This window comes from Passer montanus, unplaced genomic scaffold (genome assembly GCF_014805655.1).
Source record: "Passer montanus isolate IOZ18808 unplaced genomic scaffold, ASM1480565v1 scaffold17, whole genome shotgun sequence".
Classification (NCBI taxonomy): Eukaryota; Metazoa; Chordata; class Aves; order Passeriformes; family Passeridae; genus Passer; species Passer montanus.
In genome coordinates this window covers 6,371,776-6,384,720 of record NW_024364270.1, presented here as the reverse complement: position 1 = coordinate 6,384,720, position 12,945 = coordinate 6,371,776, and the positions used below count along the sequence as shown (strand labels likewise).

At 36.6% G+C, this 12,945-nt stretch overlaps 1 protein-coding gene across 1 annotated transcript in view; it reads right to left on the bottom strand.

The window, feature by feature from the left end:
* The window catches only part of OTOGL (otogelin like), a 90,722-nt gene that overhangs the window by 58,563 nt on the left and 19,214 nt on the right, over positions 1-12,945 (bottom strand). Inside the window, exons 15-23 of the mRNA XM_039703800.1 lie at positions 11,815-11,960; positions 10,143-10,266; positions 8,329-8,506; positions 7,461-7,585; positions 5,446-5,655; positions 4,458-4,623; positions 3,323-3,397; positions 2,741-2,793; positions 1,910-2,072 (exon numbers count right to left, since the gene is read on the bottom strand). Coding sequence (XP_039559734.1) covers positions 1,910-2,072; positions 2,741-2,793; positions 3,323-3,397; positions 4,458-4,623; positions 5,446-5,655; positions 7,461-7,585; positions 8,329-8,506; positions 10,143-10,266; positions 11,815-11,960 — 1,240 coding nt within the window. The remainder of the gene's footprint in view (positions 1-1,909; positions 2,073-2,740; positions 2,794-3,322; positions 3,398-4,457; positions 4,624-5,445; positions 5,656-7,460; positions 7,586-8,328; positions 8,507-10,142; positions 10,267-11,814; positions 11,961-12,945) is intronic.

The following is a 12,945-nucleotide window of genomic DNA, read 5'->3' as shown; positions in this document are numbered from 1 at the left end:
CAAGGTTAAGATAAAACAGGCATTTAATGCAAAAAGTGTCAAATCTAATTAGATCAACAAGAGACCCAGATATATGGTCAACCACACACTTGCTATCTCATTTCTACCTATTTAGCAATTTTAACTTTCTTAACAAAAATGCTACTGACAGTCCTGGTGTTGTTCTTCAGGAAAGAAATTCATGGAGTTGTCATGCAACATATGGCTCAAAGTACAATCTAGAGATTGTTTCACTGGAAGTTGAAAGAAATACATAGTTTTGTTTTCTTCACACCATTACTAGTTCATTAAACAGTAATCAGCTGGAAGTAAAAGAGTCAAGTGTTCAGAAAATTTCTCAAGGATAGGAAAACACCAGAACAGATGGCTTGGGAAGGTACTTAGTCTCTGTCAATAGAAGCTAAATGTCTCCCAAGAATAACATCGGTATTGCTGGTGCTGCCTCAAGGCAGGAGAGTAACGTAGCCCCATGAAATCCCTTTCCACACTACTCTGTGCATCTGCAACTTAGTTTAGCCTCATATCTCCAGCTCAGTGTAAAAGTGACTTTCAGTCCATCTTTGGGTATTTTTAAATTTACTGTCATTCTCAGCTCATTTCCTCAGGAATATTTGGGCTGTTACATTATTCACCTTCTAAAGTATATCAGAGACTTCCAGTGTTTCTAATTCTTTGTCATCTCTTCAACTACTGACTAAAAGAACAACAAACTGTTGTGCAAGGGCTTTAACAACAGAAAATGTAAACCATTTTTACTTTAGGAAGACCATTCTTTTGCATACTAGAGTCCATTATTTCATGGTTTTCCAAAGGAAAGGGTTTCAATACCACACACAAACTGCTCTACTTTACTACCACCATAAATACCCAGGGTGCTAGAATAAGGTACCAGTCTCCAGGGGAGTTCAGGATTCCACCCCAAAAGCTTAGGCCACTCAGTCAAACAATGGGCAGTAGCAGAAATAAGGTGGGAAAGGAGAACCAAAGAGACGAATGGCAACTTAAGAGAATTTTAAAAACTACATTACAGTAAAATGTCACAAAACAAGTTTTTAATAACTTGTTCACTTAGATTTAATGGCAGGAGGTATGTTCAACATTTTCCTGCATAAAAAAGAGACCTTTTGAAACTATTTTTAGAGATTTAATGGCAGGAGGTATGTTCAACATTTTCCTGCATAAGAGACCTTTTGAAACTATTTTTTAAGACAATACATCTGGCCCTTTCCTTGTTAAAAGCCATACTCACTTTTTGGAACCATGAGGATGAAAGTCATAATTAAGTGCAATTTAACAACGAGAACATTACTAAATATACTAAGTGTTATACACTTACTTTTTAACCTTAACTGCTTATTCCCTTACGTAATAAAAATAATTCATGTTTTACACTATTATTTGACGTAAGGTTAGGATTTTGCTTGTCTGTATTCCTGTTATATCTCAGAAAATAATCAAAACAAAAAAAGGACAGAGGGAATGAAGGGAAATAGGGCAGAAACCACCCCATACGCCTGCCCTCCCTGCCCCAGGCTGGGCATCAGCAGTGTAAGCCTGAGCAGAAATTTAGGTGAGACAAAGACTTAGGCAGCAATAAGCAGGAGCACAAATGGTTTCCATCAAAATATTCTGTTATGTTTGCTTTTACATTTAAATAAACTACACTGTGCAAGTGATGGAAGTCATCTCCTGTCCAGATAGTCCCAAATACCAGCCAATTGGAATGGTGAACTGGATATCTGATGGCCTTTTAGCTGTTACTGTGTGTCTGCAACAATTTATAGAACAATAGTTTCAAAATTAGAAGTGTGATACCACTGGAATTTAACAAGCAAAAAAAAATGTGCAGAGTTGAACTGTGGAAAATATGCATTTGGCTTGTGCTTCAGGTTGTTCCATCAAAGCTTACCCAGGGGGACAAATGCAGCCGCTTGCACAGGGTGGTGAGGGGACACAGGAGAAGTTCATGGCAAGGTTCGCACAAGAGATCCCACAATTCACACCTGCTGCTGGTAACCCAGGCACAGGAGATCTGCAGTCATAGTAGATTTTTCCTTCAGGGCATATGTGAACTTCAAATGCAAAATGAAGGTTAAATAAGATCAACTGCTCTTTTACACTGAAGATTTTCTGTTTGTTTTTGTTCACAATTTACTGGGATAAAAAGGGAGATTATGTTACAGTCCATATAAGAATGCAATTGGAATAATGGTCTATGACATAATCTATATTACAGATACATAAAATTAATACAGGTTCTAATGAATAAAACAATAATATTAAGCATATGGATGTATGTGTACTGTATGTACACAGTCTATTCTTAATGACAGAGCCATTACCCCTTAGGCAGAAAAAACCCTTAGAAGTGCAATAATTTTCAAGGTACTTCTAAATCCATTAGAAATGTATTAAAAGTTTACTTTCTAGAAATCAAGATCTCAAAGCTTCCTAAACACGGACAGTAAGCCTAATTATAGGTATTCCCGTGAAAACACATTGACCTAGATGTCACATGCAATTATTTATTTTAATTTCCTAAGTGACTGAGTAGTAGAATTTGTGCTACAGAAAAAGAGGGAAAAAACCCAAGACTATTTGTGCCCCTAACCTCCTATTTTAAATATTTTGTGATATAAAGTATCTCATCATTTAAATACATATGAGGAGAAAACCAAATTACTATTCAATATCAAATTCTCTCTGTGCAACTTTTGTATGGGGTAAGACTGTAAATTACCTATGTTTTCTGTAGTGGCTTCAATACATTTCACTGTTCCATTCAAACATTGACTAGAAAAGAAAAGGAAACCCATGTTTATTCAAGAGAAAAATGTTTTGTAGCCACCATGTTAAAAAAGATTATACAAGTCAACCTAATTTGAACAACAGAAATTAGGAGGAGAAAGAGGTTTAAAATCCAAAAGCTTGAGTTCTACTCTATATTTTCTTGGTAGTTTCTAATTCCTGATCTGTAGAGAGGGCCTAAATTCATAGTTTATGTACTATGTAATTTCCTAACTTCCATTGCAATAAAGAAAAGCTAAGCATGTCAACCCCTGTGAGGGTGGAGGGCCAGGTGATTTAGGATGCAGGAAGTATAACACAAAACCTTAACCACCACAGCTTACAGAATTTTCCAGGTATTTTGTTAAAATAATCAGGTACATAGTCCAATTTATACTAGGCTCTCTTTTAGTAATTGTGCAAAATAAGATCTTGATACAATAAGCTTTCAATCTACATGAGAAAAAATCTCAAACCACTTAAAGATGTGTCCAAACTGTGATACAAGAAAGATCAAACTTGCACTCAAACCTACCAGGAGCCTGTTGGCGTAGAAAGGATTTCTCCAGGCTGGAGTGTTTTGCCTTTGTAATGACAATGACAGCCAGACCTGTTAAAAGAATATTCATGCATTTAGGTAGAAAAGCAAGATGAAATGGGATTCAAGGGCCCTCTATTTATCAAGCTGTTATGACATGCAGGTCTCATCATAACATTAACTTAATTCATTAACTCAATCCTTATACGTACAACATTCTTTGAAAGACAAAAACTTAAAGATGACACTCAGATCGTATTGAAGTCAGTGGCAAAACTCATATCATCTTCAACAAAGACAGGATTTTCCTCAGTCTCTGTACTTTTTATTTGCTGTTTCTGTGCATTATTCTAATAGAAAGGACTTTTTCTTCTCAGTTATAGGAGTAGAATGAAAACATGCAGTTCCCATTCAAAGTATTGTTAAAATCATGAGGTTGTTAAAATCATTATCATAGCAAAATCCATTAACTCTGTGATAAGAGCCAGACAGGTTAGAAGTAGCTACAAAATTACCTAGAAACCCTGAAAAATATGTGAATTAGAAGTTAGTTCACACTCTTGAATAGTTTAAAACAGTCGTTATCCCTACAGTATGAACTTAACAAAATATATGTTGCAATGAACAGAAATAATTCTCTAACTACCCATGGTGATAGGCTGTAAAATTTTGGGTATGCAATATACAAAAACTGTTTCCTCTCACTGACCATTTCCTTCCACTTAACTGAAGAAGTTTGCATTGTGACACAGAAAAAAGACACTAGCCACTCTTCCTATACCATCCCCTACTTTATGGATTTTTGCTTTATAGATTCCTTCTTGCTTTTTTTTCAAGTGCTAAAAACAAGGTTTTCACATAAAAATGCTATCCCATGAATTTAAAAAGTTTTACTACCGTTCTCTAAAGCAGTTTGACACATCTGCTCTAAAGTGAAGCAGATGTATGTACACATAGTAACAGATCAGGCCTCACTATTGATTAGTAAGACAGAATATTAAATCTTCACATACTGTTTATTATCTTCTCTAGGCAGTCTAAATCTTGGGGGAAACAGCAGAAAAGCTACTTTAAATCTTGCTGGAAAGAGGAAAATGTGTCCATACATATATTCTATTTTGTTATTACTTACATTGATACACAAAAGTTGATTGACTCTTCAAAATACTTCCCATCAGGACAATTACATCCTTCTGCACAATCATCAGCACAGATATTTGCCATAGAAAGTGAAGCACAGGAATGTTTACAAAAAGAAGAACACTGATGATAAAGCATACCACTGTGACACATCACAGCTGGAGGAAAGAGAGGGAGAAAGAAGAGAGAACAGAATACTCTTAAAATGTGAAAAATATAAAACAAAGTAGTGTATCATGGAAGTTCAAGAAAATCAAAGCAAAGTAGTCTCTTGTGGCACTGGGCTTAGTTGAAAAGCATGAGAAAAATATGCCATTTTACTAATTTCTAAAGTTAGAAATATTTAGATTAAGGTGAGTTTTTTTAAAAATAATTTTTGACCGGAATAATGTGTTTTGTAAACAGTAGCTTTCTGTTCTTTGTATATATCAAATTGGGCATCTATCTAGTAATTCAGGCTTCCAAGGGGTGAATGGTCTATAGCTAAGGCTGAGGCATTGCTATATGGCTTAGAAACAGAAATACAGCAGTTGGACTTCAATAACTGTTGTGGGTCCCTTCTAACTCATGATGCTCTAAGATTCTGTAAAAAGCTTTGTTTTAAATCATCACTGTATCACACACCCTGCCCTGCCCAATCGAGGGAGACCCTGCCAGCCCAGCTTGCCTTCCCTTAAGGAATGGCTCCACTCCTGCCGCTCCCTGACTACTATATCCTAATAGGGGCTTCCATAAGACTTAGGGCTTCAAAGAAAGAATTCCATTTCTCTCTGTGACCAAGAGGAAGGGCAGACACTCCCTATGAGGCAGCTCAGGGGCCCCAACTCGGATGTTTACTTCTCCCCTAGTAAATCATTACACCATGGCACAATTCTAGTTTTCAGGAAAAAGAAGCCAACCCCTATATTTTGTGGAGTGATTGAAATTTGTAGAGTTTTACACATTTCTGAAAGATATTCCATTATGGAAATGTTACTCACCACAGTAAGAAACATGAGATCTGAAGTCAATGACGACGCCGTGCTTGCCACAGACATGAGCATAGTGGGCCAAAGCATTGCACAGGCAGCTGCTCCCACATTTGCACGCATCGAAGCGGCAGAGCTGGTAGTACAGCCCTGGACTGATGTAGGCATGGCACGGAGCAAACACGTCTTGGTTGATGATATCACAGTGAGATGCATACCCAGCTAAGAGAAGGTGACAATGTTTTAGCTAGGTCCATTTTAATATTACAGTTAGTCAAATGAATAGCACAGAGTATGAAAATCAAACATAGCCAGGTGTGCAATATAAACACTTGAATACAATGTCTGTCTGTAAAATTCTATAGTTTAAAATTGATATTACAAGCAACTTCCTCAATAGCAAACTCCACTTAAGATAAAAATAATTGTACTAAAACAATTATGCCTTCCTCTTATAGCACAGGAAATTTAAATTCCAAAATAACGTATTTCAAAAGAATAGTTAAAGAGTCCCCCAAAGCTTGGAATATGGTTCTCCTACTTGACATTCATTTAGCTTTAACATCAACAATGGCCATGTACTTCCTGGCATTCAGTTTCAGGAAGTATTACAAAGCAGAGCTTGAGGGCATGCAAATCCCAAACTGGCCACACACCTCCTAGCAGCAGCAAACCCTCCTCCAGCCACTGAAGCAGACTGCCACCACAAGTGGTCAATAGCTAAGGAACTCTGTGATGTGAATTATATTTAAGCCACTTTTGCTGCTGAAAGAATGCACCTCTCCTTCAACCTCCATGTTCATTTCCACGTACACACCTTGACAGAAGAATTTCACATTTTTTGGACTCTCTCAGTAAAGCAGATTCAAGAACTGAACTTAACTCAATTGAAAAATAACCTGACCAAATAAGTAACCAAATAATCTTGGGGAGGTTTGTTTGTTTGTTTGTTTTAGTTTGGGGGGGTTTTTTTGTTTTTATTTGGTTTTGGGTTTTTTTAGTTTAATCAGATCAATATCATCTCAGACCTGGAAAAGATGCCTATGCTTGTAGCATGGTGTGGATCACTTCACTCTCTACTGCTTTTTCACAGTGATTATTAGAGGATCACAGTGAAATTTGGGCTGGAAAGGATCCTCAGAAAGTCATGCAGTCCACCCTCCTGCTCTAAGTAGCCCACATTTATGTCAAACTCCACCTTCCCTGAGCTAGCACAGGACTGAGAATGAGGCATGAAGGCTCTGAGCTGATCTGGCTGAGAGATCTGGCTGTCTTGAGAAGACAGACAAGGAGGGTATAAAAACTCCCAGAATTCCCCACATTGTTAGAGATTTATTATTATTCTAGCCTTACTTCAACAGGCTTTAAATATGGATAAATCCCACATCCCTAGTGAGATCTGATGTCTGAAATATTAAAAATATTAGACTACATTCTGTCAGAATTGGCAGCTATGGTCTACCCATTGTCTTCATTAATTGAAAGGAGCAGCAATGCAAAAAGGAGACAGTGAAAGTTTAACACAAACCATAGGCATGCCAACCAGCCAAAACTAAATCTTTGCCCAGAAATTTAAACCAATTAAGGCTCTCAGTTTGTCTGTATCAGTTTTGTCAGAGAACATAGATGGAGGATAAAGAAATTTTTAATGCAATAAGCATGAAAAAGCCACAGACAGAACTTTTGATCTCAACACTGTCTCCTGTACTTTCCTTAACAATCATGTATCAATCTGGCAGAACTTACAGGACCATAGATAGCTAAACATTTGCATGTATAGTAGACAGCAGAATTTAGTGCTCATAGCAGTACACCCAGCACTAAATGACCAACTAGCTTTTATTTATTAAGTTCTTACTTCATTTTACATACAAAATGTATGGGAAAATTCTCTTTGCCAATGACAAAAAAAAAAAAAGTGCATATATAAACCTGAAGCTGAAATACATGTATGTGCAACTTTTGCACAGAGAAAATAAAAACTGTCCCATAATAATAAGATACAGCTAAGTCATGTGGAAATATACCATTTTGCTGATTCACGTTGCAGGGATCAACCACAGGAATATTGATAGGCATGGAGCAAGCTGAGGAAACCTTCCATGCATTGGCATGAAGTTGTGGGGTCCCTTCTATCATCCCTGCTGGAGATCTGAAAAGGAAAATATCAACACTGCAAGCATCCTGCTGACCTTAGGGTGTACATGGGTGAGGACACAAGTCTGTTAGAAAGGCTTAGATTCATAGTCACATTGAACAGTCAACGTGCCAGAAGAATTTCTGTCTCTGAGGTATAAAAGAAGAGAGGGCATGTGAAACTTTTTCCTCAATATTTTACTCCTGGGAAAATGTTCCTACATTCCAAGTCTGCTGTGCAGACAAGTTTTGTGACATTATAGCTTGAGCGACTTTGGAGAAAATAAGGTTTAAAAGTAAGGAAAGTGTGCCCTTCTAATTAAAATATTCCTGTGTTTTAGAATTACACTTTTTTACATTAAAACTTGATGTGGGGAGGAAAATCAAGCAGTAGTAAGTGTCAGCCATGTGAGGATGATGTAGGATTATCACCCACTCTTTTTCTCAGTGCTCATATATTTGCTTTTAAGATAAGGGAACAACAAGAAAGGAAAAGTGATTTCAAATAATATCATCATCTGGTACTTTCTACAAATAATGTGGTATCTTTCTATAATTACTTAGCAAAACATCTTAGAATGCCTAAATTTTTGACTTTCATATTTAGAAAAGTGACTGCCATTTTAATTAAGACATTTTATGTTGGTTAGTTTAATAAAATTTGAGCATGTTAATGAAATTAAATAATCAGATGATTATGTTCAACAAAACTTTTCACTTGTTTTTAAACACAATATAAATGCACAACACGAAACTTACAGAAAATCATCTCTTAAATTTCCGTTGTAAGTTCCACATAGTCCTAATGTTCTTCTCTTCCATCTGACATCAATTTGAACATAGATCCTCTCTCCATCTTTAGCAAACAGTATCTTCAAACCAAAACTAGTTTTCAGTTGAACAAAGAAAGAAGATATATTCTGAATTTCAATAGCCCCTGAACATAGCAAAAGAAGAAGAAAAACAAAGTCACTGAAACCCAAACTTCCAGGTTGTACTGATTTACCCATTAAGCAAAAAAAATTTTAAAACTCAGACATAAAATGAAAAACTATGCACAACCTTGCCATCAGCGAAATATCCTCACCCATTCTCCATCTGAGCTTATTTCCAGTAACATCACAAATTGGGAATTCCAGCTACTGTTGACATTAAAAAATCTCACATGTTTCTGTACCTGTGAGTTATCTAGAAACTATGCTTACACCTCTCTTTGTTTTGGTTTTGATTTTTTTTAAATTTTAGAAAAAAAGCAATGCAACTGCAAGCCTCTGACAATAAGAAGGCAAGACAAGAAACCCCCTGTTTCTTAGTCTCCACTGATATTACAAGAGTAACAGATATCTGTAAAATGTATTGAATTTTTGGATAGCAGATTCTCTCTTACCACTATTGACATGACATTAGTATAGCTCCTTCCTTGGACTGCATGTGAACTGAGCCCCTATCAAACTCCCAGTTTTCCTTCCCAGCAAATCCATTATGTGAGGAAATGGAAATTTCACAGTCACAGCATTCATTTGCTGCACATTGTTGGGCTACTGGCAGTTGAAGGCCTAAAGTAGATCTACCTTCATAAGCAGCCTCTACACACACACACACACACACAGACTCGGGTGCATAAATCAAGAGAGGAAAATAAAATCCTTGAAGGTGTCCTTAGGGGATCAGACTTACTAGATACACACAATTATCAAGAATGTGACACCAAAATACTTTTCATAGATTATATTTGTTGCAGACTGTGGAAAGAGACAAGAAAGTGAGTAGGGACTAATTCAAAAGAAATAAAATGAAGTTACCAATCAAATTATGAAGCAGAACTGTCAACACAGAGCATAACTGAGCTATGAAGCTCATTGCCATAGGAAACTGTGAATGCCAAAAGCAGTGCTGTGACTGGACAAATTCCATGAAAAAAAGACATAACTGCAATCACCAGTACAGGACTCCCTAAAATCTGTTTTGCTGAAGGCTGGGTAAGAACTTTATTCTCACTTTACTCTTTTAGAGACTAAAATTTCAGTAACTGGTCACTGTAAATTTCAAAATTTAGCAATATCATGTCTACTTTCAGAGCTTAATTTTATAACATACTTTTAAGGCTAGTTTATTTTACTATCCTTTCCAAAACCATGAAGTAACCTGTCTGAAATCACAACATAAGTCAGCAGTGAAATCAATATAAATCCCATGGAGCACATGGATTCTTTTCCATTCTATTTAGTCAGAAAAGCTTTAAACAAGCTAGACCTTAGCATCAAGGTCTCTTCACCTCCTTTCGTTTTCTTACCTCTCTCCCCCTAAATACAAACAAAATGAGTGGAATTTCTAGGTACTCTGTAAGATAAGAAATGCAAAGAAATGAGGGCATAGTGAAGAACTGGTTTGCAGACGATAAAAGTAAATTTCTATAATTATTACTAATGTTCTAAGAAGTAAGTGATTGTATGCTTTTATAAGTTATGTTTAAAGAAATTCCTTTTTCATAGACTGATATTATTAAAAAGTTTTGGAGCTTATAAGAGACAGAATGTGAACTCTGGTAATGTTCTTCTTCATGCATTTCTTACCATTGAGGTTAAAAACTTGGTTAGGGACAGTTTGGATTTGACCATATCTTGTGAGAGTTACTTGTTTCCTCACATCATCCTCAAGAACCAATGTTATAGACTCAATGCAGGCGTGGTCAAAGTTCTAAGGAGAAACAAATTTCACCATTAGAAACAGGCAATGACGTTAATATTACCATAGAAAACAGAACCAAACAAACCAGGGGGGAAAAAAGCATATAGAAAGTAAATATCAGAACTGTTATCAGATAAATCAGTTGTAAACTATCGCTCAAAGCATTAAACAAGGCACTCAAGATTGTATGTACAACATCATATAACATGGCTTATACATAATCTTCATATGCTAGGAGAATGCATTTCAGCTATTATGGCAGTATTATAGTAAGTGGACAGAGGTCCCCAGGTACTGATACTGGGTTGAAAATTCCTTATTTGTACGACCACCCTGGCTACTGCTCATTGATGGGTTAACCATTGGCAGAGCAAGAGTCTGACCCAATCCAAATCAAGCTGCTGCAACCAGAGCACAAATGCAGCAATGCAGGAGAAAAAAACTTTGACACACATAAAATGTAGTGATGATCTCTAATTACAGACAAAAATGACATAAATTCTCCAGTATTATATTACATGAAGTTATAAATATCTGACTATTGAAAAAAATGTGACCTATAAACCAAGTCACACACATCATTTTAGTGTGCAATCCAGGCAGAATTTATAAACCTAAATACAGGACAAAAGCCAGCACAGAATTAGCTGAAACCAAGCATCTTATGCTCCCCAGGGACTGCTCAGTTTTCATCCAGAAACTTTTCAAGGTGTCTGGAGTTCTACAAAGGGTTATTACCAGTGGCAACCTAATTTTTCAGTGGCTAACTAACCAACTATTTCATGATTGAGGCCATCTGAAATACAGAAACAGCTGTCTCAACATCTATGCAGGAGAAGTAGGTGCTTGCAAGAAAGGCAGAGAGGCACCAGCTCATAATCAAGCTTTTGAAAGAAGGACATGAGAGACAGTCCCAGAGTAGGGCATTGTTCCTCGCTGAGGTGTTCAGACATCGCTGTCCTCAGCACATGGTCAGCTGTGAGTCACAGCCTCAAGGCCCTTTCTCCTGAGAGCCTAACAGCATCATTAAATTCTTACTCACAGGTAAGTACTCTTTATAAACACCTTGAATCCTAAAGCCTGTTGTTAAATATCTGCCAAAATATTTTCAAACAAGCATGTGTGGTGCCTAGACTCATAGATGGTTTTCTAAAAGGTATTGTTCCAACAAATTAAATATGTTATAACAAATAAAATCTAAAACTACCAAAAAAAAAATCTTGCTTAAATAGTGATGTATTAAACCTACAGTTTTCTGCCAACAGTAGCTTTTCCAAAGCCTGACATCTGTTGGTACCATAACTAAAGGTGTTTATACAACTTTAATGTGCATAAATGAGTAACTCTTTAGACTTGATCCCTCTAAAGTTGCAATAACTTTTACAAAGGCAGTATAACATGTAGCAACACAAACAATAACAAAAAAAAGCTGTAAAATGGTTTAAGTTCATATTTTCTATTTAACATTACCAAGTAGTTTACAGTAGAACTTATAGAAGATTGCATGAAATATGGATGGACCTGATTGTTTCAACATTTAAAAAAAATGTGGTTTACCTGTCCACAAGGTGCTTTTTGTAAAGTGATTGTGAACTGGTTTTTTCCAGTGCCTTTTACCAAAATGTACTGGCAAATCCCAAGAAAGGTAAAATGACGTCCATCAAATGTCGTGAAATGAGAGCTGCCTGTGATGGAGCACTCAGCTTGAGAGAAAAAGTATAAAGAATGTTCACTCACATAAGAATGTATCATTATTCTGCAAATCATGTAAGAGAGGGAAAAAAAATAAACTTGGTCCTGATTTCTAGCATTTAGAAACAAATTATGCTAGAAACATCTATTTCAAAGATACCATGTCCGAAAGAACACATGCATGTGCAGCATCATTTGGTTCTAACTAGGCGCTAAAATACAAAATTCTCTTTATTACAATTCAGAAGTATTCTAGAATCTTTTTGTCTTTTTTTTTCCCATGACAGTATTAAAGAGGACAAGCCTCTTTCTCCATCATTCTAGGTATTATGGAACTGCTTGTTACCACAGGTATGTAGGGAATGCAGGTCATCAGGGCACATATTTTTGGGGTTTTTTCCAGTTCAAATCAGGAATGCACTGCTGAAGCAAGTCTCCAGCTCGTCCCCACTTACCACACTTTCATTCATACCATGGGATAGCATCAGAGCACACAAACTAGATCCATTTTGACTGCAAGAGATGCTCTGTTGGAGCACATCTAACCTGCTCCCACTACTAACAGCAACTCTGTCCCGAGGACCAGGCCAACGTAGTTGTAATAAACCCCTCATGTGCACACACAGCACACATAAGACATAGAGAGTCCTCTCAGTGGCAATTTTTTTAAATTACAGATACACACTGTCGAGCCTTGCTTAGAAACTGTTTAGCCTTATTACCACATTCAAAGAAGGCTCCTTAATTTGTAAAAAAAAAATAAATCTCTTTCACAAGCTTTATAATATAATCTTGTCCGAGGTACAGAACTATCAAGGGAGTTTCATCACCTGCCTGCTACATGTTCCTCTGTGTAACTTATTACAGAGACATGCTATCTTTAAAGATAAGGATGATTATTCAAACATGAACTGCTATTACAAGAGAGAAAATGCAGCCCACAGTATCGGAATGATGGTTTTCTTATTACTTACAAAAAAGTTACACCTGAAAGTG